The sequence below is a fragment of the Tyto alba genome, unplaced genomic scaffold, assembly GCF_018691265.1.
Source record: "Tyto alba isolate M040663 unplaced genomic scaffold, T.alba_DEE_v4.0 Super-Scaffold_29, whole genome shotgun sequence".
Lineage (NCBI taxonomy): Eukaryota > Metazoa > Chordata > Aves > Strigiformes > Tytonidae > Tyto > Tyto alba.
The window spans coordinates 12,722,826-12,748,615 of record NW_024881303.1 but is presented as its reverse complement, the minus strand read 5'-3'; the positions used below and the strand labels follow the sequence as shown (position 1 = coordinate 12,748,615).

At 40.4% G+C, this 25,790-nt stretch overlaps 1 protein-coding gene across 8 annotated transcripts in view; it reads left to right on the top strand.

Moving 5' to 3' along the window:
* The window catches only part of TRAF3 (TNF receptor associated factor 3), a 74,073-nt gene extending 52,815 nt beyond the window's left edge, over window positions 1-21,258 (top strand). For 5 of the 8 annotated variants that reach the window (XM_042799091.1, XM_042799090.1, XM_042799088.1 and 2 more), the window contains 5 exons: window positions 180-254; window positions 2,049-2,141; window positions 6,586-6,726; window positions 11,709-11,883; window positions 13,109-21,258. In XM_042799091.1, the coding sequence (XP_042655025.1) occupies window positions 180-254; window positions 2,049-2,141; window positions 6,586-6,726; window positions 11,709-11,883; window positions 13,109-13,680 (1,056 nt within the window). In that variant the 3' untranslated portion in view covers window positions 13,681-21,258. The remainder of the gene's footprint in view (window positions 1-179; window positions 255-2,048; window positions 2,142-6,585; window positions 6,727-11,708; window positions 11,884-13,108) is intronic. The other 3 variants (XM_042799092.1, XM_042799093.1, XM_042799094.1) reach the window with 3 other exon arrangements.
* The last annotated feature ends 4,532 nt before the right edge of the window (window positions 21,259-25,790 follow it).

The window sequence follows — 25,790 nt, the reverse complement described above, 5'->3', positions numbered from 1 at the left end:
TTTACATATGTGTATATATAGTATTTGCACTTTAGATCAGACTGGAGAAAATATACACACGTGTATTGTATGTTCTGCAAATGGCACACAATACAAACCCGATAACCTGTGCCCTTTATGTTTTGAGCATTATCATGCAAACGTCTTTTGCCAAAACTCACATTTTTTTCCTATTGCAGTTGAATGCACATTTGTCAGAATGTATTAATGCCCCAAGTACCTGTAGTTTTAAGCGTTATGGCTGCACTTTTCAGGTCAGTATATAACAATTATACTTCCCAATTGATGAAAGTCTGCAAATAGAACCTAATTCTTTGACGTGAAAGTTCTGGACTTCTCTAGTCTCGGTTAAGAAAAAGTCATCCAGTTGCACCAAGTGATTATGCAGCAGATGTTTGGTTTTGCATTTTAAAAATGAACAATATAACAAGCCCACACATTCCTGCAGTGGTCTGGGAGTTCAGTTACTAGGTTCATCTTGTTGAAATAGGAAGATGATACATGTGAAGAACTTTTTAGCTTAGATTAAGAGGAAAGTCACTTTTGTTCCTCAGAAAATAGACTAGTAACTTAAGTTGTTTCTATGAAAGTATTTTCTTGAGCTAAGTATGTTTATATTTTCTCTCACTTGTGTGTCTTAATATTTTTATTGAGGCTAAACATAGGTTAGTACACTTAAAACATGTATTTTTATGTGCGTTCATATGTCTCTGTGCACATAGGTGTATAATCAAAACATAGCATGAAAATTATTTAAAAAGTTTTAGATTTTAATCCTGGCAATCCCTGCAATATTAAAAAAAAATTTAAAAAAGCCAAACCTCAGAGTTTAGTTTCAGTAGTATTATTACAGTCTCTTCCAATATTCTGCTTCCCTTACCATATATCTTGGGGAATTTGGTTGCTTATATAATAAAGAGGTTAGGAAATTTCAGAAACTGATGGCAGGAAAAAATTGAGGTTATCAAATAGTGTGATTCATTAGTTAGCCCGTGATAACTTAGAGACAAGAATTGTAAGCAGCAACACTTCTCAGTAAACTACTTCCTGCAGGTATTTCCAGGTTCTTAAATAATGAGCATTCATCCTTCTAAGTGTAAACAGTAATGCTCTTAGTGGTAGAACTGATCAGTACTGTAACCCTGCCCACTGTTATGTCGTATGTATTGCCATTCATTTTATGTATGTATATGTGTGCATATATGTACATATATCCACATATATATTTTTTAGTATTTTATATAGAGTACATACCTTGAGGATCATTGCAACTCTTTCAGTTGCTTTGCAGCCTGTCTACCATCAATGATAATATACTCTGCATTGCAAAACACTGAAGTAGGTGTAATGCAACACAATACAAATAAAGTAAGTAATATGGTCTGCATCTTATGTACTCTGTATATGATCTATGTGTGTTCTGTAAACTTTATATATAGTGGTTATTTGTAACAGCATTTATAGGTTGTGCAGAGGCAGCATATCTGAATATCATAGAGCAATCATGGTAACATATTAGGATGACAAACTAGGCATTGTCATATCTTTCAAAGTAGTTTATAAAGCTGGCAGTTTCCAGTGATGATAAATTTATCTTAAATATTTGTCTTTAATACTCAACTAAGGGAGAATTTACTGCTTATGAAGCTGTTCATGAAATACAACAGAAGTTTTAAATTATGGTTTGGAGAATTGAACATTTTAGGTTTTGTATGTCTCAGGAGTTTTATTGTGCTTTATTTAGTGTAAAGCTACACAGAAGACTCTAAAATACAATTCATTTTGTAAATCTTGTTCATCTTTATTGTCTCTGACGTATCAAGCACGCTGGATGGAGATATATGGCAGTTATATAAAACACTTGCTATATTAAATGTATTCCTGACTTTTGTAAATTCCCAAGTAGATTTCCCTTCTCTCTACAGTTCTGCAACATGCATCCGTGAACCAAAATATGTAGTGTTGGTTCGGTGTCTTGATATACTCTTTCTTTGTAGGTTTAAAAGAAGTGGAATTGGCTAAAATGTATAAATTCTTTGTTGTCACAGGGAACAAACCAACAAATTAAAGCACATGAAGCCAGCTCAGCAGTGCAGCATGTTAACTTATTGAAAGAGTGGAGCAATGCTTTAGAAAATAAGGTATATCTTCTACTCACTTCTAATTTTCATTGGTTTCTTTAAATCATATAAAAGTACTGGAAGAAGCGCTTTTTTCTGTTTGACAGCTGTTCAGCAGTACAGCTAAAGCACTAGTAGGCTCCAAAAGCAATGAAGCCATTGAGCATACCTGGTACCTCTGTTGTAATAAAATACTGTGAGAAACTTGGCTTCACAACTCCATATACAATTTTCCTCATTGATAACTTAACACACTTTCTTCACACAGATAAACAGTCCAGTATTACATTTCTTCTCTGAGCTGCCTCCTTACAAAAGGGAGGGTTCAGAAAGCTATGGCAGCACTATGAGCTGTATTTTTGCTACCTCAGTATTTTTCCAGAGATAACATTTTTAATATCCTGTAATAAACTGGTTATTTTTTTTTTTCTTGCTGTCCAAACCTAATGACCTGCAAAGCTTAATTACATTAAACATACTGTAACTCATGAGCACGATGATTTCTGCTTTAGTGCTGGACCAGAATAAAGTTCATGTTGCAGTGCTTCTTTGGGACTCCTGGTTTTAGATTGTTTGGGATTTGGGAGATGCTGGAAATCGTATCAGTATCAGCAATGATCTTGTGAATCAGTTGAATTACTTAACCATCTGTTTTGCAAATACATTTTAAGGCTTTGATTTAAGAATACAAAACTTCAGAACAAAACATTGTTTTCTTAAATCTTTTAAAAAAAGTTTTATATAGCCCTGAAAAATAGCACTTCTGCTTTTTTTTGGGGGGGGGGGGAAGGGGGAGTGGGGAGGGGAGAGAGGAAGAATCCCAGAATTCCCCAACTATTCTACAAATGCAGGCAGAAGAGTCAGGAGCCCCTTCAGAATTTTTTAGAAAGAGTTAAATAAGAGTAACAATCCCAGTGTAAGCTCAGTGGCAGTTACGATAAGTGTGGCTTGTGACTTCTGTCATCTCACAGCAGACCGCTAGCTCCAGTTCATCAAGCTCTGTCTAGAAAGCATATTCCCTTTTCGGCCTACAGTGATCTCACGCGTGGGTTTCCAGCAAGGTCCTGCAGCCGCAGGAGGCACAGTTTTAAAGCAGAAGTTATCAGGAACAGCAAAATACGTTTTTGTCCCTGGACTGCTTGTTTTTGAACTTGAAGCCCCATATGGAAACCGCTGAACCACTGAGAGGTCTACTGTAGCTTTTTTAGATAAAATTTTTACTACATGTGTAGGTCTTAGTTTGATAATCAGTAGCAGTACTTAAGTTTGCACTTGAATCTCTTTGTTAATGTACATTTTTTGGTTTTAACGGATACAAATTCATATCTTTAGTTCTTTTTTCATTAGTCTGATTAAAACTATACAATTTATTTTACATCAAAGGAAAAAAACATGTTCCCTGTGACTTCCAGAATAATATTCTGCTGTTTGTCAGTGTCCTGAGAGGTGCTTTGTCATTTAAAAAATGCCCAGCAGTTCTGTGTTTGTCTCTTACAGAGCTAAGAGAATATACACTTTACTAATCTTTTATGTTCAATTTTTGTTTTAACTTTCATTTAGGACATAACTGCTTATCATTGTTTGTCCTTTTTTTTTTTTTTTTTTTTTTTTTCTTATTTTCACTTCCTGCTTTGTAGACTTCTTCCTATTCATATTAAAGAGTTGAATCACTGGAAATCCCAAGACCGTGCCAAGTTACCAGAATAGCTAACCGCATATCATATGTCAGTGACTTTATTCTAGAGAAGGGTAACAAAATGATTAGTAACTTCATTGTTGTTCTCTTCTTTGAGAAAAAATTAATTAATGCACTGAACATCAACAGTACACAATTAACTTAGCTGATCAGTATCACAGAAATCTTGGCCCTGCTGAAGTCTGTGGAAGTCGTCTTGGTTTCTGTAGGGTCAGGATTTCATTTGGGGTGCTCACTGTGATATGCATGGAGGGGAAAGGAGAAGTTGCCTTCTCCCAGCCACCATGTCTTTTAGCAGCGCTTGTGGAGTATGCAAACTGAAAGTCTTCAGAGCTGCAAAGCTTGTGCTGAGTTTTGGGTTTGGTATTAGAATGGTGCTGTTGGTAAAGAATAGTAAGAGAAGGTCAGATGTCAAATCTTGAATCAAAACTTTTGTGGGATGAATTAAAATACGGTGTTTTGTTCACTCTGTGATGGGACAGACTTGCAGACTGAACTCCCACAGGTTTTGTGATGTTGGAAATAATGAGCATAATTTAGTGGCTTTGTCACATTCTTAAAGAAATCTGGTATAAACTGTTTTTCCCTTTGTAATATGTGACTTAAATATGGGACCTGTTTTAACCCACTTTTGTGGCATAAGGTTTGGGGGTTTTTTTAGTAAACAATAATACGTCTGAAAATCGTGCTTTGTCCTAGGGATATTTCAAATATGACGAGGAAGTAAAGGAAGCTGATTGATGCAGTTTGTAAAGAGATGTTGTGTTTCCTTTACCCTCTTTTTTAACTGAAGCTCCAAAGACTTACGCCAAATGCAATTGGGAAACTATATTTAGTGTTAAAGATTTCTTATTCACAAATTACCACTAAACTACAATTACTGTCTTAGCAATGACAGTTTTGTATGATTAATGGCTGCAGGACATAATTCTGTTTTTCTTGTGTTCTGTAAAACTGTGTGGAAAATCTCAGTACAGGAGAGGCCCACGCTTTACAACTTGTACAAAAATGGAAATATAATGTTAGTGACACAGAGAATAACTGCCTTACGACTGGGAGGCCTGGGGAGGAAGCAATGAGAAAAGTGGAATGTAAAGATCACGATTAACTGAAAAACTCTGATTCATTAAGGAAAAGGAGAATGCAAAAAATTAAAGTGGCTACCGAGCAGATCTGAAATATGCAGGAGGCAGGGGTATTAGTTTAAATTTGTTCTTGAAAATTTTCTCTCGTACCTAGGCATGCGTTCCTTCAGCCTCAAGATTGTTTCTCTCTCTGCAGTGGCAAAATTAGCTTTGTCTCATTTCTGTTGAGCCTCTTCTACCAGTTTTTCCATATATATGTAGTGTGGAACTAACATATGTGTGTATATGCACACATGCTATGCCATATTGAAAAGTAGATATGCACACGTATTACAGTGTCTCTATTTTTGGGCCCCTGTCTGATGAAGCTGCTGAATGCCTGTGGACTTCGGTAGTCCTTTGTCTAGTTTAGGCTAGTATGGAGTTTGAAATTATGTACTTTTTAAACAGGCTAGCTTCCTGAGTTTAGGAATGCAGTAACACTTAAGGGATTTGACTATGTCTGATTAGAGGGCAGTTAAGGTCGTAGAATTCTACAGTGGTATCCATGTCAAAAATAAAAATGGCTTGACCTCAAACTAACATCTATATTGGGGGCGGTGGTATAGATTTTTTGGGGGAACATGTAGCATCCAAGTAATTGGTCTTGATGTGGAATGTTTATGAAGATTTTCCTGGGTTAGAAATGGTGCTGCTCCTTATCCAAGATTGATCTGTGGAACTAGTCAGAGCATGTCCAAATGTCAGTTTGTGTCAAGTGTTTGTTTTTTACATTTTTGCTGCTGTGAATAATTTGCCTGGGGAAAAATGAGATTCTTTAAAATAATCCACCATCACAAAGCAACCCCCCCTCCCCAAACCACATGAATGAATAGAGCATAAAATGGTGTGGAGAATATTTACTGTATTACTTTCATCCCTAGGGAGACACATGATACGATATTCTTCTAACAAGGCTCATGTTTTAAAATCAGAATGAGTCAATAATGAATGAATTCATAAAATGTCAATACAGAGAGAGAATATAATCCGCAGCCTGTAGCTCTTTAACTCTTTTCTACTAGTAGGCACCACCACTGGATTTTCCTTCAAATGCATGGATCCCTTCTGTATTCACTCATTTCAGGAGTTTTCATCACCATCACATTCTGCGAAGCCAAACCAATCCCATGCAGATGATGTTTTTTCATTAAATTTGCTACAGATAGGGATAGATTGGAGTAGGTGGGGAAGATTAATGCTCCCTTTCCCGACTAGCTTTTCAGCTGCTCTGCTTCTCTCTGGTAGCCCTTCTGTGCCAGGCTCGAGTTCTTAACACTGATCTAGAGCTAAATAGGTTGTTTCTTCCAGACACCAAGCAACTCCAAAGTCAGTTAGTAGAAACCAGGAAACCAAGCCATTAAATAACAAACTGAATAAAGAAAAGGTTATGCTTAGACACAAGTTCTTTTACTGTTTGTGTATCCCGTCTGCACTTTCATTAGCCAAAGTTGTACCAATATCACCCAGTGGAAGTGCAAAAGTAGCTATCAGAAGGTTGGGGTTTATTTATTTATTTGCAAGACATGTAGAGAGATTTTACTAGGATCTCATCCCTTTCATGTATGTAAGATAGTTTTAAACTAACAAAGTTATAGGTATTTTTAATAAACTTTGGCAGGAGTAATTGTAGAATTTTTTCCAGGTGGCCTTGCTCCAGAATGAAAGTTTGGAAAAGAACAAGAGTATACAAACTTTACATAATCAGATTTGTAGCTTTGAAATAGAAATTGAAAGACAGAAGGAAATGCTGCGGAATAATGAATCTAAAATACTTCATTTACAGGTAAGAAATTTAGAATCTCCCCATTAAAGCAGAAACGGTAGTAGCTTCTGTTCTGTGCCTTTACACTTGTGAAGTGAGGTGTTCTAATTGAAAAGGGGGGCAGAGAGTTTACCTGATTATAAAGTTATCCTGATTTCCCCCCCCCGCCCCCCCCTTCTGGTCAGTAGTTTGTTTGTTGGAGTAAGATGCTTCACGAAAATATTGCAGTTGCTTAGCCTATGTTAAAACAAAACCCCCCTGTTTAAAAAGGGAAAAGTTTGAAAACAAAACTACAGAACTCATCTGAAAAATAATAATCATTATTTTTTTCTCTGCAAAAAATAACTGCTTGAGGAACTGCTGTCAAACTGGAGGACAAGATTAGCACCTTAAAACTGTCATATGTATATTTCTTTTCTACTTGCTGATATTTAAAAAAAATATTAATGAGTGAGATCAGTCTGGTGTGGAATTAATCCAAATGTAGTACAATGCATTTGAATACACTTCTTTAAATCCATGTTTCTGTTGTCCTTCTGAGGAAAATGTATCTAATTATTCCTTTGCGAGTAGGCATGAGTTTCTTATTCTGTGGTCTGAATCACCTGGCCACAAGCCAGCATCAAACTAGAAATCCTCTGGATGCTCTAGGATGGTGCTTAGCCCAAGCTGAAATTCTTTGCTTTGCATTCAGAGCTGGCGGACAGTGGATGCTGGGAATTTGTGTTAGCTTGCGTGATGCTAACCACGGTTAGGGAAACCTCAGGAGATATTTAGCAAGCTATTGTGAAGGTGTCGTTTACATGTTATTTTAGTGTGTCTGCTACTAGAATATCAGATACCCGTTTCAGCATCCAGCTTAAAGGAATGTAAATGAAATAATCTTTTCCACTTACTAGTCACTTCAGATATTAAACTACAGATACTGACACTCAAGAAAGATATAAGTGCCCGAACTAGAGAATGGCAAAAATTCAAAGGGTGGCACATTCAAGAGCTCAGAGCCTTGAGACTCTGAAAGTTGTTTGGTAAGGAAACCTTTAAGTTCGGCAACAGCCACATTTTTCCTTACAACACTTACTTCCTTCCATGTTCTGCCCACGTAGTAACCAGTTTAGTCTGCCTTAGTCGTTATTTGGTCTGGTGATAGTCTGGGATACAGCTGCATGCTTTTACAATATTGCATTCTGACACTGGGAAGCTAACCCTTGTATGTATTGATATTGCTGATTGAATCTACCAGGAGGTAAGTTAATTTGTCCGCCTGGGGTTTTTACACATGCTGTCTCAATAACCAGTGATGAAAGGGGAAATGGAAAAAATGTAGAACAGAGTTCTTCATGATTGTCTTGATGACAGACTGCAATATCTTTTATTTCCTCAAGCTGCAAGTGTTAGCAAAACCAATTTTCAAATTATTTATGTTTAGGAAAAAACAAAACAAAACAAAACAAAAAAACACCAAACCCCAAACAAAACGAAACACAAAGCAGTATGGCATTCCAACAGGTGGCTTTTTGGTCTTAAGTACCAGAGAGGATGCGTTGTGTTCTTTTTTTTTTTCTCCCTCCCACCCCCCTGACTTCTTGCCAGCTATTTTAGTTTCGCTATTTTAAGCCAAACTGTTTTACAGCTATTTCAACCCCATACCTTCCACTTACTGTCACCTCCTGGGTCAGTCAGGTTGTTAAGGGCATCCTGGAAACACACCTCCATTTGTTTTTCCCTGGACAGTATGCTTACCTGCCTCTTGTTGCCTACTAGGAGTTGAAGCAATTGGTTACCTGTTGTGAGCAATTCTTTTTCTGGGTTGTGTTGAGCAGCCGTGGCTATACAAGAGCCACAGATAATTCCAGTGTAGAATTAGCCAGTTCAGGTCCAGACAAGTGATACTTTCTTAGTCCCACAAGTCCAATGCCTGCTATTAATTTCTATTACAGCTTCAGTATTAGTTGTCATGCAACCCCCTTTGGCTTGGGAACAGCAGTGTCACTGAGCACAGCTGGCAGCATCTGTACTGTGAGGCACTGAACACACAGTGTAAATGCATCAAAGGTGCACTGGCAGAAACCTCAACCTTGAGGTGTTCTGATTGAGATTAATTTTCTATTTAATGGTCCCTAGGGAAAGTGTTTTTGCCAAAAGAGTACGTGATACTTTTTCAGCTGCTGTTTTGCGGAAAGGAACTTTCATATCCAGTATCCAGTCTTTCTTATTAGTATATGGAAGCGTATTAGTAAGCCAAGTCTTAAGCTGAGTGTGGACACAAGGTACTTAAAGACAAAAGAAACAGTGATGTTATGAATATAAAATGATTTGATTGGTAATACATTCCTTCAAAGGAGAAAGATGTATGATTTGTTTCTTCAGTCAAGTAGTAACTTTTATTCCTTTTCTAGTGTGTTCTTTAGCTTTTCAGTTTTGATATATCAGTTGCAATGGAAAGGTCCATTAGGAGCATCTGAAAGAGAAAGAACTGCAAATGTAACTTTCTTCAGTTCCTCATGACACTTTCTAAATTCTTTTAGTAATAATAGTACTAAAATTCTGGAAATTGTTTATTAGAAATATCAAACAAAACCTAGATGAAAATCAACAAGAACAGCCCTCAGTGGTTTGCCAAGCATATAATTCTGGATTAATGATCTGGAGAGGTCAGTTGCTGGAATAAAAAGTACATGCAGAAAATTGATATCTACTTGAAAATTTATGAGTACAGTGTGAGACATCTGTGTGCTTTCTAATGGAATAATTAGAATGAAATTCTCCACTACTGCATTACATTCAGATTTAATGTATCAGTATCTCCCAGCATGAGGGAGGTTGACTCCCTGTAGGGTAAAAAGATAGAGATCCCACTGCTTTTTAAAAACAGAATAGAAGTCTATTTCTGATTATTCTGTATCTCTTGAATTTTCATGAAGAGGTACAGGAGATAAAATACTACATGTTTGCCAGCATGTAGTAGAAGCAGCTAAAAACCAGAATGGGTTGTGCATGTACAAATACAGAATGTTGCACGCAGGTTGATGGAGAAGTCGGTCCCTAGTAACAACTTTTAGTAAACTTCTCCCAAAAGAATAGCTTACAATTCTTCTGCATCTCTACCACTTTCCCCGTTCATCCAAAAATGTATTTGTCTGGTTTGTTTGATACTGTGTTAGTGCCAAGAGGTCCCAGTTGGAAATTAGAGCATCTCTATGTGAGGTGCTGTACAAACCCACAACCATGTTATTCTTTTTGCCTTGGAGAGTATGGTTTGTGTGAGTGGAGGAAAAAGATCAGACTTGGTCACACCTTGAGTTTACTTTTGCATGTTAACTGTGAACTAATGGCCAAATCTCGTGGCTCTGATCTTACAGCATTCATTCAGGCCATTCCATGGTGTGTTTCCTTTTATATGTATAGCTAGCAGCCCTTCCCTATTTTATTTTCTGATTATCATCAGTCCAAGTGAGAGGGTGTGACTGTGTTGATAGCTGATGATTAGCACATCCAGGCAAGTTGTTTAATCTATTTAATGAGACCCCTGCATTTATGATTCAGTATGCAGCTTCCTTTCACAAAGCTGTAATTTAGCAAGTGAGATACATAAGCTTGTTTTAGAAGACCAACATAGAAATAAGTAGTTAATCTTGAAATATGTTAGATTACTCAGTGGTTTTGAGACACACCAAAATAAAGCACTCCTAGAACATGATTTTGCTAGCAGGCTTATCAAATTGACAGCCTTCAATTAATTGTTACAGACTTTCAATATAACTGAAACCACATGATTAAAAGCAAATGCCTAAAAGGGGAAATGAAGGTGGCATGAGGCAGAAGGGTTTTCCCCATCAGTGGGGAACATTGAATCCACATGGCTAACCAGAAGGCAAATGCAAAATAACTTTATTTTCTTGTTTTGTACTCAACTGCTCTTTTTTTTTTTTTTTTTAAGAAGTGAAAAATCATTTTTATACATGTTGGCACTATATGATGATAAACTATAAAGTTAGATTTGGAATTTAACTGTAGGTGGTAGCAAAAGTAGTTTCTTGTCTCAAATATTTATGCTATCATTTGAACTTCACAACTGATTACAGGGTTCTGGCTAAAATTCCTGCTAGACCAAATTAGCTGTGGTAATGTGAAGTGCTATGTATTTCTTGCATCAGATTTGAGGTAGACTGGGAAATACACTCTCCTTTGTACTTGTAATATACTGAGGTGCTTGCAGTGTCCCTCTTTCAGATAATACCAGCCTTTCTACATATTTTTTTCTTGAGTGTTATATTTCATGCTTTTCCAAAATCAACTGATTTTTTTTCTTTGTTTTCTTAAAAAGACTCAGCCAGCAAGCACCTTCAGGACGCATGGCTTCTCCAATTTAGGAAGTAAGGGTGGGAATTCTAAAAGTGCTGAAGGGGACAGAAATGGTAGTTTTGCTTACACTCTTGAGGGCTTCTGCTATGGTTATGGGCACATAATTACTTAGGCTTTGATAACTGATTTATGTGAGCGTGGAGTTTGCTAGTGCTGCTGTATCTGCACATATATGTACTCATGCTCCATGTGTGCAAGAGTGTTGATGGTTTTCTGGAGGGGTAAGTTATTTTGCTGTTACCCCCATGATAAATGCATGCACATGAGCAACCACTTAATTCACATCATGGTAAGTTGTTGTACCCATACTTTGTTGCTCAAGTACTCCGAGATGAAACGCTACAAACATCAGCCTATAATATCAATATAGAGACATTCAGAATATTATAAAATAATTGTGTTGATAACTCTGGTAGTGCTCTAATATTAATACCTATGCAGCACTAAAGATTTTTGAGTGTTTTGTAAATATCTGGGCTATTCCTCTAAATTTTCAAGGCTTGTGTTAAAATATTTGACATACATGAAACTTGTTTATATTGGAAAATGCATCTTATTACCGTTACATAATCCGTGTTTAATTTACATACATTAATGTATTTCTGTTATTTTAACTCTTACCTTACTGTTTTATAAAGCGAGTGATAGACAGTCAAGCAGAAAAACTGAAAGAACTGGACAAAGAAATCCGCCCCTTCCGACAGAATTGGGAGGAGGCTGACAGCATGAAGAGCAGTGTAGAATCCCTCCAGAACAGAGTGACTGAGCTGGAAAGTGTTGATAAAACTGCAGGGCAAGGAGCTCGAAATACAAGTAAGTGTAAGCACAGCAGACTGAAGTACTCAGCAGTGCTGTCAACAGAAAAATGGTGTTCTTTGAATGGCACTTCCATTGTGATTCTTATGTGGAAGCATCAACAATGCTGATTCTTCTGATTTTTTGAATAAGAGGCAGTGTAATCCCTTTGTTGATGATATGGCATTGCTTCTATGTGCTGTTTTCTTAGGCTTGATTCTTGTCCTCTGTTTTGTTTTCTTGACCCTTGACTGTGATGTTAGTTCATTATAAATACTTTCTCAATTGATCTTTGGCAGCTAATAGCTTTCAGCACCTTCTTTAAATGTAGTCTTAATATATTGATAAATCTTCTATTATTGTTCTCCCCCATGAATGGTTCAACAGTATGGTTATCCACCTGAAACCACCTGTCCTGATATCTGTTACAGAGGTATATTTGATCCCAAGAAAACCAAGATCTGCTTGAGAATAATGTTATTGTCATGCTTGCAGAATAAAGTGAAAACTGGAGTTTAGCAAGATAGGGTAAATCTTATGTAGGTTTTTAAATGACTGGGACAAAGAACATTTAAATCGATCTGTATAAAACAAACCTGCCTTAAGAATTAATCTGCTTCTCAGTATTTTATGTTGGCCAATTTTGCCAGTATGCAAAGACAAGAGTAACATTTTCATGTGAGAGGAAGGAGACATTAAAAATAGCCCTCCCTCCAAACTGAGTGACCACAAAATACAGAGCTAAGCTTGAGTTTTCTGTTCTTTTATGATGAACTTTAGACGTGGTAACAGCACTGCAATTCTGAGACAAGTAATGTCTGCGAAGAACATTTTGAGGGATCAACAGTGCTTCTGAATTTCTGAGGTATTACATAGGATGTGTGACCACTTCCGAGGTCCTCACTGCTAATAGCTGAACATACAGTGCTACCAAGTCTCCTCTCAAAAAATGGAAGCCTCTGTAGTCATCCTGCTTAGTGACCAGACAAAATTTGTTAGATGATTTGAATATTTGACTTTTGCTGCATGTGTAATTAACACCCATGTTTGTAAAAATGCAAGTTAACCTAGACACTAGCTGGCAAACTATTGTCAATGGAAATTGCTTCATCAGTTGCCAAATGCTCTTTGGTTCTTGAAGAATAAAGTGTTTTCATATACAATAGCAGCACTGGCAATTGATTTTTACAGCCTTTAGGAAAAAATAACTTTCCTCAGCCCTGTCCTTTCCATTTTCCAACAGGCCTGCTAGAGACACAGCTGAGCAGACATGATCAGATGCTGAGCGTTCATGATATTCGGCTGGCTGACATGGACCTCCGATTCCAAGTGTTAGAAACTGCCAGTTACAACGGAGTATTAATTTGGAAAATCCGAGATTATAAACGTCGGAAGCAAGAGGCAGTCATGGGGAAGACTCTGTCCTTGTACAGCCAGCCCTTTTATACTGGATACTTTGGCTACAAGATGTGTGCCAGGGTTTACCTTAACGGAGATGGCATGGGAAAGGGGACGCACTTGTCACTGTTTTTTGTCATAATGCGTGGAGAATATGATGCATTGCTTCCTTGGCCGTTTAAACAGAAAGTGACTCTCATGCTGATGGATCAGGGACCGTCTCGACGCCACTTAGGAGATGCTTTCAAGCCAGATCCAAACAGCAGCAGTTTCAAGAAGCCAACCGGAGAAATGAACATTGCATCTGGCTGCCCAGTCTTTGTGGCTCAAACTGTTCTAGAGAATGGAACGTATATTAAAGATGATACTATTTTTATTAAAGTCATAGTGGATACATCGGATCTACCAGACCCCTGACATACAATGGGGGAGGTGGATTAAACAGAAGACAACTCCGTTTGGGGGTTTTATATCAGTTTGTCTTCAGTCAGAGGTCCTAAAGCTCACAGAACCACCTTGTGGAACAGACGGAAGAGTTTGAAGGCATAACTGCATAGGGTCCAATTGCGAAAGTAGCAACACATTAAGAAATCATACCATGGTATATTTTTTAATAGAACTAGCAACACTTAAGCTCTGAAGAATCACTTATCCCTCATGAGGATAATGATTATGGTCAGAGAGGATTTTTTTTTTTAACTTATTAATGATCTAGTCAATTGGAGGTGAAAAGACATATACAGTATGTGCTGAATAAATTACTGACTTTTATTTCTTTAAGCTAGAATACAAAAACAAAAAAAAACTTCACACATGGGCTAGCTGGAAATTGTCAGCATGTTAAAAGAAGAAATGATGAAGTAATGTTGCAGTTATGATATTATTTGAAAAACTGAGGTGCAATCTTGTCTGAAATATAGTATATTGTCTTTTTAAGGCCTCATCTGGTCTCTGTTTTAATAATTACTTTGTCAGAAGATCTTGGAAAAGTATCCATGTCTTCTCAAAAGTATCTGAATCAAAATCATATTTTTATTTAAAGTTCTATTGTTACAGAAAACATTTTATTTTAAAACTGTTGATAGACTGATATTTCTTGGAAGAAAAATAGAAGATATAAAACACTGGTTATCACTTGTGATAGGAAAAAAAACTATTCAATTCTGTTATTTCTCTTTAGAAATGTAAACCTACAATATATGTCGTAGTTAATGACACTATTTCAAAATTAAGGAAAAATCACTCATGGATGCTGTGCATCATTATCAGATTTATAATTGTTTTCACCCTAAAATAGGGCATTTGTTGAACTTTGGAGTTCTAAACGGAATCCTGTACATTTTTTAAAGTTCTGCCCCATGCTTTCCAATCAAGCTATATATGTTGCACATTATGCTGTCAGCAGTATATAGTATTTTCAGTATTGGGGAGGAGGATTAATGCTGAAAAAAGCCTGTATGTTTGTTCTGTACTAGCAGCCATTGCTTCTTAAGGACAAATCAGCAATGTCTTAATACAGTGATGGTGGCTTGCATGCATACATGTGCCTTAGATGTGCTGTGCTGCTTATAAACCATAGCTTTTTATTCAGATTAATTCTGATATCTGAAATGGTAGTTTAATTGGACTTCAGGCATAATGTTTAGCCTTGTCTTCAGAGCCCTTAGATGCCTTGCGATGTACGAAATAAAGTCAAAGCCCATTTCTTTGGCTTCTGGAGCTTCTATGACTTGGCCATGGTGGAATCCATCTTATTCAGGTGCCAAAACGTTATGCTCAGTGCTCCTATGGAGCTTGGACTAGACAGTCTTCATGGCCACTGTGAAGGCAGGCGACATTTTACCTCTAATGCCTGTGGTTGTAAGGTGGCATCACTTGAAACGGACCCATCTGAGAACTCTGTGGGGCTGTGAATGTATATGCTCATGACAGCTTTTCATAGCAGACAAGGGTCCTAACAGGGGAGTGCATGGGCTTCTTTGTTATAACAGCCTGAACTGCAGTGGAAAGCATTTGCTAGCCCTGAAACATGCTGATTGCAACCTGCTGTGTTCATCTGCTTCTATTTAATAGCCTGTGACAAGCAAGTCTAGATACATGGCCTGACTGTGGTGCTCTTTAAAATCCAATTGCTGCTTAAGCAGAGCGGGCTTGCACCACTGTTCTTAGCCTTTGTGGGCTTGAAAGTAAACATTGTGTCTCAGCCTTTAATGTCAGGTGGTATCAGTTTTCCGCTTTTTTGAGGCATAGTCACAATTTTTGTCTAAGGTGCAGTTGAATTCATGCCTTTGTATTTCAGCTTGTCTTTGCCGTTGTCTTTTTTGGCTGTGCCTTCACACACAGTGCCTGCAAGAAGTATTTATCAATATACAATGCATGCTAAGTGGTCTTCATGGGTTTTCCAGGCACCTGCTAGAATACTGCCTGCTGCTGACCGTCACAGCCGTCAGCAGCAACTTGTCTTCCTTTTCTTGCCTTCCATTGTCCAGGTACTGTACTCCCTTTATGGTACATAGCTGTCAACAGGTGCAAGCTCAAATATGGAGGCATGTGTGAGCATTTAATTGCTAGCACGGAAGGAGGACGTTCTGCACAAGAGAGAAATATCTATAGATATACCCGCATCTATATCTCTAGATATAATTATATGGCACTTGCAGTTTTATGCAGGCTGCATAAGCAAACCCATCACTTATGCTTTAGGGCGAAGGTTCGCTCAACTCGTGTCATTTTAATAATTGTGAATGTAGGCAGCTGAGCTTTTGTGTTTGTGCATCACAGAATTTTACTGAAAACAGGATTCCCAAGTGGAAATGTCCAAAGGACTCTCCTCCCATTGCTAATGCATGTCTTGTAAACTTAAATGAAACCGTTTGGCCATCTCAAAACAGTTTATATCCTGTTTCAATCTGGGACTTGGAGGAGATTTCTAGTATAAGCAGGGCCCAGCATATTCTGCAGATTTGTGACTACAGTTTCCAACTCCTGTGACAGAATTGCGCTTCTAAATCCAGGCTCTTTAAAAGAGGAGGAAAAGAGTGTTTCCAGCCTTTGTGACTGAAAGAGGACTTTGAAACATATGAAAAGTGTAAACTAATAGGGAAGTCTTCCTCAGTCTGCACACAGCCTAAACTAGTAGCTTTAAGAGATCTGAATATCTCCTCTTAGTGGGATATTGACTCAGAAACTTCATAGAGAAGTTTAAATACGAACACTGCTAACTATATTAATGCCGATCACTGTAGCAGAAACATCAGTCACTGTTGTATTTCACAGATCTCTATGCTGCTTTCCACATCTCCCAAGTGCCAAAAGCACCAGCTGCCAGAATCTTCAGCTTCACTTGGGCAGCTTTTATAATGCAGTAATGTGCTATCGATATAAAAATATTTTTGCATATGTGCTTTTTATCACAGTTAATAAAATGGAGGCCTACTGCACTTATTTTTTAAAACTACATGAAGCTGCCAGAGAATTTCCAGTTTGCCAACCCTGCGTACTGTGAAATCCAGGATCTTGCTACACAAATGTAGACACCGCCTGCTGTGGAATACCTGAAGCCTTGACTGTAACACCCCTTTCTCCGCAGAACTCGTGGGCCATCTCTGTAGAGTTCTTACTGTGTACATAGAAATCGGTTTCCTCTGCTTTCCAGCAAGGAGTATGTAGCATTTTGTGAAAACAAGGCCACTGTATATTCTCTAAATTGAAAGGAAAAGATACCTGGTGCTTTACTCAACACTTAAATAATTTAACTTTTCCTCTTATCATTGAAATGCCCTTTATCTTTTTTTCTGTACGTTCCTGACCCAGATATCCAAAGTTTTCTAGGGACTGTCTGTTTAAAGTGATTCACGGGGAAACAGTCTGCCCCCACATGTACTCTTGAATCCCAGCTAACTCCTGTGGTGTGCCACTGTTGCGAGGGGGTCCCAGAGTGTTTGCATTACTTTGAACAGAGTTTCTTCAAAGGAACCTTCTTGTTCTCTGCTTAGTAATTCTTAGCAGTGCACAACTGAAGTCTCTTGCTGGTATTCTTTCTTAATGATGACACTCCAAGTTATGTACAAGCCTCTTCTGTTTCCAGTTTTCTCTAGGGAGATTCCAGTGTGTGACATCTGGATGTTGCCCTTTTTGTACGCTCTTCAGCACAGGGTGAGTGCATCTGTTACCTAGAAAGTCTTGAATTACAAACAGGATGAAACTATTTGGGTGTTTAAAGACCAACCTGCGATTATGATGCATGACCATGTCTGCATTACTTCTCTGATCTAATCAAAGGGGTCTTGTTTCAGTTACTGTCTACATGGTACACCTTCAACTGCTGACTTACAATATGCAATGTTGATTTCAGCCTTGTACTGTAAATGTTTTTCACAAAGAGAATGTGCAATAGGAAAAGGGGGTGATGGGTGGCGTAATTTTGATTGGAAAAAAAAAAATGTTGTGGGTAACATGCTAGCTTTCTTATGAAATACAGTTTATTTCCTATTCCTGTGGGTTTTCCTACTTGGGAAAGGAAAGTTGAAGATATGTGCCTGTTTCTGTGCCTGGTGAATTTCTCAAATGCAAAGGTAATAGAGATTTGTGTTAGTTATAATTTAAGCGTTGAACCCATGAATGCTAGGTTGTGATTATATCGCTCGTGTTTCTCAGCTTGCCACGATTATGGCTTGTTGAGATGGAGTTTAAAAGCTACCACCTATTTGTATCTGTATTCCATCATGTGGGATAGGCATTTCACCAACAATGCAGGGTTTCTGTTATTGTTTTGTTTCATTTTTAAAACACTGGTGCTGTTTGGTCCAAGACAGAGAAGCGTGTAGGGATTGACAAGAAGAGTTGCCTGCACCACAGAAGAGTGAAAAATGTGACTGTAGTATTGATGCCTTGATATGATTTAACTATGCAAATATACAAATAGGTGAGGGGGGGAAATTCTTGGGTTGCATACCTAATCTCTTCGTTTTTGCTCTGTTAATTACTTGTATGTGTGTAGGTACATACATATACACACAGACATGCATGCACATATATATGCAAAGCCTTTTCTTTACGTAGAAGTGATGAAACAAAACCCTTTCCTCCAAGTTATACTTGATTGATTGATTGGTGCAAATACAACTTGCTGCTGCTAAGGAAGGATCTTGGCTAAGGGCAAACTTTGGATTCCCGTCATCCAGGTTTGAAGACCTGTATATAGCAAACAAACAGTTTGCTTTGCCTTTTTGAAGACCTTGGAATGTCATCTAGAACACATGTCCTTCCTCATACTCTGCTAATTTAGCGATTCCTGTATTTTAAACAAACATAGCAATGGGCAACTTGTTAACTGCAAATTCTTTCCTTTAATTTGGGAACAAAAGATAATAAAAAGCAGCTGGACCTCTTCCTGGAATTCTTATCCTATTCAGTCAATACCTCTACATTCGGGTTGACCTAGAAATCATAGCTACTGCAATAAAAATGATCAGTTTGGGAATTAAGTCTGTCAGAGTAGTTTTTAGTGCTATGTACAGTGTAGGAAGCACTTTGCATCTGCAAATGTGTTCTTCTTATAGCAAGTGTTATTTGTCTTTTCTGGAGTAAGGAGGTCAAGGATGAGATGTGAAGTGACTTGCCCAGAGTCACAGAAGGAATCTCCTGGAGCCAGGACTGAATGAGAGGTTCCAGTTCCCTAGTGTTACTTTCAAATCACTAGGCTTTACTCGTTTAATACATTTGTCCCTTAAAGGAACTGGAAAACAAGTTGACATACTTTAAAGACCCCCATCAGGACAGTAAGGGCTAGAATTAAACATACAAACTGTCATGATTTGGGGTTGTAATGTGTATGGTAGCCCAGACGTTGCAGGCTGTGCAAAGCACCACCAAGCAGTGAGCAGAGTGGAAGGCCAGCGCAGCGTGTCGGTGTGGATAATAGCAGCAAATGTGTCCTGCTCTATTTGTTCAGAATCATCTAACAGAGGAAGTCTCAAGTGGTGCTCCTCTTAACTGAGGAGGGGGAATACCACTTTAAAGTGAAGTGGGTTCATCTTTGTTCTACCAGCCTGTAGCATGACTGACCATTTCTTTCTTTTGGGGCTTTCTCCCTTCTTCTTTAAACCAAAATACAGAGGGCTTAATGGTTCTTTCCTGCTTCTTAATCCAGGCCTTTACTGAGAAGCACCAGATAGGAAGGTTGTGGAAAACTTTGGACTGCTGATTCAGGGACATCCTCTTAAGATTTAGAAGAGTAGAGATATATAACATGTAAGGGATCTGACTATTCCTATGTCTCTTCTAATTTATGGTCAAGACTGCAGCTTCTGTCTTCCATTTCATGATCTTAGTGTAGATACTAGGCTGTGTTTGTTTAGGTTTTTTCCCTCCAAGTTAGGATTAGTTCCTTAGGGTTCAAATAAGTTCTAAATTTCACAGAGAAGCACCTGAACCAAAATCCTGGATCCAAACATCCCAGACTTGATGTGGAATTCAAATCTGGATCCCAACTCTGTGGCTTATTAACCTGCCCATTTAGGGAAGGGTCTGTTGTCTCTATGTGGTGTTTGTGTTTATGGTCCTTTGGAACTAAGCTTTTAATTTGGTTGCCAGTTCTGCAAGGACTTTTTAACTTCTTAGCAATGCCGGTGTTCACACGCTCCATTGCTGGCAGTGCGATGCGTAGTGATAAAATTTGACTCTGTCTAAGGGTTACTGAGATAAACCAGCATTATCATTCGTAAAGGTCATTTTCTTGCATAGTGTTCTGAGCTTTGGATTTGAATATAGCTCATCTCTGAAAGGACACATCTTCCAACTATGACCTGCGTCACTGGCAGAGAGTTGTATAATCTGTACTTGTGGAATGGGAAGGTACAAGCTTCCATTGTTGCTGATGCATCATGTGATCCACCTATTTTGTTTTTCTTATAGATGTTGTTTGGTTTATATATTTTTTTCAGTTTTATAGAAAAAAAAAAAAAAAAAACAACAAAACAGGGGAAGTTCAGGATTTTTTCTACAAGGTATAAAACTCCAATGATTTAGTGGTGACTAGAGAGCTGTGAAAAATACCCCATTAGGAGATGATGGGCTAAATGTAGGTCCATTTCTCTTAGACAAGTAGGATAACCTTTAAGATGCATGGAACAATGTAATAATTGGGAAAACTAAAGCTGACATTTGTTTCCAAGAAATTCTGTAAGAAATATCTATGGAAAAGACATCAGTGATTGAGAATAATGTACAAATTAATGTGTTTGAAACTTGTGTATCCATTTCTTTAATCTCATACTCTTCAGTGAACGGTACACTTGTGTTCAGTTTTATGATCAAAAACAAAGACCAAAGAAGGCCAACCTCATTTGATTGTGTATATTCTGCCTGTCTTAATTATCAATAGCTGTAAGGATACAGTGCAAGTGATCTGGTAACCAGTGGTTCTCGTCCTTTTCTTTTAGGGGGAAAAACAACTTTAAAATGTATAATTTATTGCTCAGCAATAACCATGTTGTTAAAATAATAATAAAAAAAAAGGAATTAGCAACATGTCTTAATTTCCCAATAGCATTATTATATGTTGTATTTCAGTTTATTGTATATTGTGTTTTTGTATTTATTTGTGTTTGGAGGTCTTGCTATGTCTTTTTGTGTTTAAATGCTAATAAACAAGGACAGTGTGTAAGAGTGTAGAATGCCAAACTCTGAAATGCTAAACTGTGTTATTAAAGGAAAAATAAATCTAAGTAGGAAATCATATTTTTAAAAAAAAAAAAAATGGTGTATTGAATTTGAATGACTGCTGTTGACTTGCAAATGGCCAAGGTGCATCCTTTCTCCTCTCTGAACCCTCTGTATGTTGGCTGTTCAGTGCTTTACGCCTACACACCTGGTAGACCTTTATTGTAGCATTTCCCTTCCTCTTCACAGGAAACTTGCCGTAACTTTTATCAGAGTTCTATTTTCCATGTGATAACTCTGCTAGAATAAACTAGGTGATGGTGTTCATCCTAACATCAGTGTCAAGAGTCCTTGTGCAAATAGAATAGAAATAACTGAGATGGCTTTTCGTGCATTTGTGGTACACTGCTTTCCCAAAGAGGTGTGGGAAAGGAGAGAGACTGTGTGGTTTCAGTGTCTGCAAACTTAGATTTATTGATTTTTCGTCATTGTCATTAGTGACTCTTCTCAACTCAGAAATGCATTTCAGGTGTGTGCTTGAAATCATGGAACACAGTGCAGTCCGTAACAGCAGCATGCTGTTTTGAAATGAGTGAAGCAATATTTCCACCACATTTCAGATTCAGCCTAGTGATAAAAACCCTGATCACCAGTGCCGGTGTATGAAGCATATCACCTCTGCAGTGCACTACACTGATCTGTCTGTCCTTCCGTTTTTTCCCTCCTCCCACCCCTTTCTTACTGAAATTCCCATTTCCCCTCTTTCACGTCACTGCAGGGGTAATACTGGGTTTAGCAATGCGGGGAAGTCCTGCCTATGCTCAGAGGCAAGACTGCAGCGCCTCGGCAAAAGGCACCGCCGCGCTGTCGGCACTCGAACGCAAGTATGACCCGGCCAGCGGATAGCGGCGGTTGCAGCAGGTAGTTTAAAAGTTCTGTGTGACTGAGTGTCTTTTCCTGGTAAAATGGGGATGTCAGAGAAAAGGCAAACGCAGGAAGGTGGGTATGGTGAGGGGGAAAGGTGGTTAAGAAGTGCCGTCCTTGCTGTGCGCAGGATGTGCTGAGGTGGATGTTCCCTTCTGCTGCTGAAAACAGTCACTGGTAAGTGACTCTGGATGCTCTGGCATCCCCTGCCCCGCTCATCACACTTTCCACTCGTACTCCCACGGTCGGCACTCAAGGCTGCGCTGCCTAAAGCTCTTCACATCTCGCTGTGGAGCGTGAAAAGACAGTGACCTTCTTGTCTTCTTAACAAAGTGGGTTACCTTCAAGCAGAGCCTGCTTCAGGAAGAGCAGCCTTTGCTATCCCTAGAGCTCCTTACTCCTTCCAAATTTTTTTGCTTAGTGCTGCTCAGATGTGACACGTCGTTACAGTGCAGCAGGATAGGTGGCAGGAAAACAAATGGTTTTAAATGTGAAGGCAAACACCAGTTCTCTCCTCACTCCCCTGCTCCTTCTCCCCCAGCAACAAATCGTAATTGAAATGGTATGTGGTGCCACTCCTGGAAAAAATGAGTCTTCATAAGTTTCTTCTTCGTGACAGGTCACAGAAGGCAACTGGCAGCCTTGTAGCGTGCTTTCCCCGGCCGGTGACTTGGTGCTGAGGGTGCCAGGAGCAGATTGTGGGTGCTGGGAGAGCAGAAGAGCTGGGGAGCACAGGGTGAGGAGCTCTCCTGGTCTACAGAGGGTGCTGTGCAGACATGTATGCTGCCCGAGCCTGGACCTACTGCTGGGACCATCTCTTGCAAGAATTGCAGGGGATTTTTTTTTTTTTTTTTTTTTTTTTTTAAAGTTTTCTGGGGTGTCAAGCCTTGGGTTTGCTTGCTGTCTGGTAAGAAGAATCATCTTCAAAACCTCTGAGTTCTCCATCCTGCAGATGGATCTGTCTCCTGCTCTCTGGGATACTCTGCTTTGATGTGACCGAGTTCTGGAATTGTTTGAGGAAGGGGGAAATATCCATTGGTCAAAACACATGGTGAAAGAGGTGATTTCCTGTCCTTCACCAAAGCTGGTTTTCCATGAGTCAGCTGGCCGGTTCCTTCCTGCAGGCCTGGGTTGAGCCCTGGAGGCTCTCGCTATCACGTAACATGTCTGGCTTGTCCCTGTTGTTTGGCCAAAAGAGGTGATAACCCAAATGTCTTCCCTGGCCCCCCTTGACGAACGTGGCACCTGGGGAGGGTGAGCCCACCCAGCTCTGCTCTTTCGGGGTGACCTCTGGCAGTGGTGAATACTGCACCCCCGGTGCGCGCTCCTGTGTGGCACGTAGGCTCCCCAGAGGGGAAGGGCCCAAGCTGGGAGCTGAGTCCCCCTGGCAAACACAGAGAGACCCTGGGGACCGACTTCTACCCCACAGGCTGCAAATCGGGTTGACTGGTGTTTGGCCACAGCTCGTGATACCAGTTGCAGCTGGTGGAAATGTGTATTTCGATGGCATTGCTGGGCTGATTGGAGGCAGGAGTTGTTTGCAGACATTACTATGGGCACTCGACGGCTGCTCTGTGCCAACACAAGCTCCCACAGAGGAGATTATTTGGATCAGCCCTGGCTGCAAGAAACGGCATCTGTCTTGGCACACCCTGCGCCATCAGCCCACGGGAATGCAGACGGGTTGTGAGCCTGTCCCCAGCCCTTGCCCCTTTAGCAGGGGTAGATAGTGGTGGCTGCTAAGTGACACTCAGTCCTCCAAGGATAAAAAGAAATCTTACCCAAGCGCAGGGGCTGGATGAAGTGGGCGGGTTAAAATGTCTGGTGGGGTGTGGGCTCAGGGTTTGGGGAAACAGGCCTGGCTGCTCAGATCTCCACATCTACACAGATGTAGCTCTGTAGCCATTTCTTGGGGCCGTCTTCAGCAGGAAGCCCTTGCCCTCCTGCTTCATGCTACAAAATAAACAAGACAGAGCGCGGCTCCCAGATAGTGCTGAGATCAAAGGCGATCCCCTGCGGTGACTTCTCTGGCCTTCCTTCTCCCGGGGGAAGGCAATCCTGTGGCTGCTGGAGGCCTGTAATCATCGGTCGAGTTACTCTTGCTGAAGCAGCAAGGAGTCCCACAAAGGGTTCAACTCCATGGGTTGACAGAATATTCAGCTTTAGCTCCCAACAGGCCCTGACGTGGGGCCAAGCCTCTCCTGGCAGCACGCACAGCTCCTCTGCCACCGGGGATCAGTCCTGGCAGTACAGATTGTGCTGTTGCACCTGAAACCTTAACATTTTCTTAAATGAAAGGAAATCCCATGTGGCATCTTACTCTGCTCCCTCTGATCACTGCTCGGGCCTGCCTGCTTTGAGGGCAGCCATGAGATGTAACAGCTAGAGGGGCTGTTGCCTGACAGGGCACTTCTCCCCAGTTATTGAGGATTAACTTCATGTCCAGACCTTAAGCCATGACACACTGCCAAGGAAACTGGCAAATAACATGTCCCTGGTATAGCCTGGCCTGACAGCATGTCCTGGAAGCAGCCTTGTGCCCCTCCATGGGGGGGTAGCTTTGGCACCGGGGGGGCTGGAGCCAGCTGGTTGTGGCATTCCTCTGCCCTCTCTGAGCCCGCAGGGTATCACAGAATAATTTTTCCACGTGCTTCATGATTTCCTGGGAGCAGTGCTATTGTGGCTCGGCTGTTTGGAGGGCTGCAGGGAACATGTGCAAGTTTGGGACGATCACCCACCTTGGGGACTGGTGCTCACAACTGTTGGTGCTCAGTGCTGATGGGCTCAGCACTGGTTTTCCCTTTCCAGCCGCAAAGTCCCAGGACTGAGGGCTTGCACGGGAGGAGACATCCCTTCTGTTGCGGTCCACAACTGTTTTAAGTGGTGAGAAGAGATGTAGTTGTGTGACAGGGAAATTCAGAGAGGTGCTGGATGTCCCTGAAGGGATTTAGGAGGTGGCTCTGCTGACTGGCTAAGGGAAATGGTCTTTCTGGCTTTGATACCAGTTTATAACTCGGTGCTTGGAAAGTCAAGCAAGCTCTGTGCAGTTTTCCCCTCTGTGATGACGATGTGCTTGTCCCCCCAGGGGCATCATAGGCAGCCAGCATCAGGGGAGCAGGCTGGGGAGCAGAAGGGCAGGCTGATCTCCACATTAGGGCAGCTGCTTTTGTTTCTGGGGACCGATTTCTGCTTCCTTTCACCTTTGTTTCTCTCTCCCTATAACCACCTGACCAAATCTTGCTCCCATGCAGCCTTCTGTTGGGCCTGCCTGGTCCTGGGGCGAAGCAGCATCTCGGGGTGGTAGCTGTGACAAAAGCTGGGTTGCAGAGGAACATGCACTGGTCCTGGGGAGAGACCTGCAGCAAGGGTCGGGTTATTCTGTCCCCTTGCTCCCAGCAGTAATGCTGCAGTGAGCAGCTGGCCCCAGTAACGCAGGTTTTGCTGGGACTCCTGTAATTGCCCTGCCCTGTCCTACCCTAGTGCTAGAGTAGGAACCGTGAGGGCTGTCCATCCACGGGCAGGATTTCACAGGCCCTTTGATGAGCACAGGGCAGACTGGGCATTTTCAATCTCTGCCTGCTTGTCAGGTGAGTCCTAGCTCACTTGAAATCAAGCAAGTATCAGCTTCAGTGGCGCTGGAGCTGCTGAGCAGTTGAACAGTGCCCAAAAGCAGTGGCTGCAGGGCACGAAAAATTAAAATAAGGGTGTAGAGCACCCCCCAAAACACTGGCTTTCAGGAGCCACGGCACTGCTCTCTGCACAGGGTCTGGTGAGCAGTTTCTCCCGTCCTGCCTGCCTCAGCCATGCCATGGGATGCTGAGGCCATGGGCAAGCATGCACCCAGCCCTCTGCGCACTGCAGTCCTTTCTCCAAGCTGTTATTGCTGAGTATCCATGATTTATATGTTTTTTCCCCCACTATTAAAGTAAGAGACATCTCAC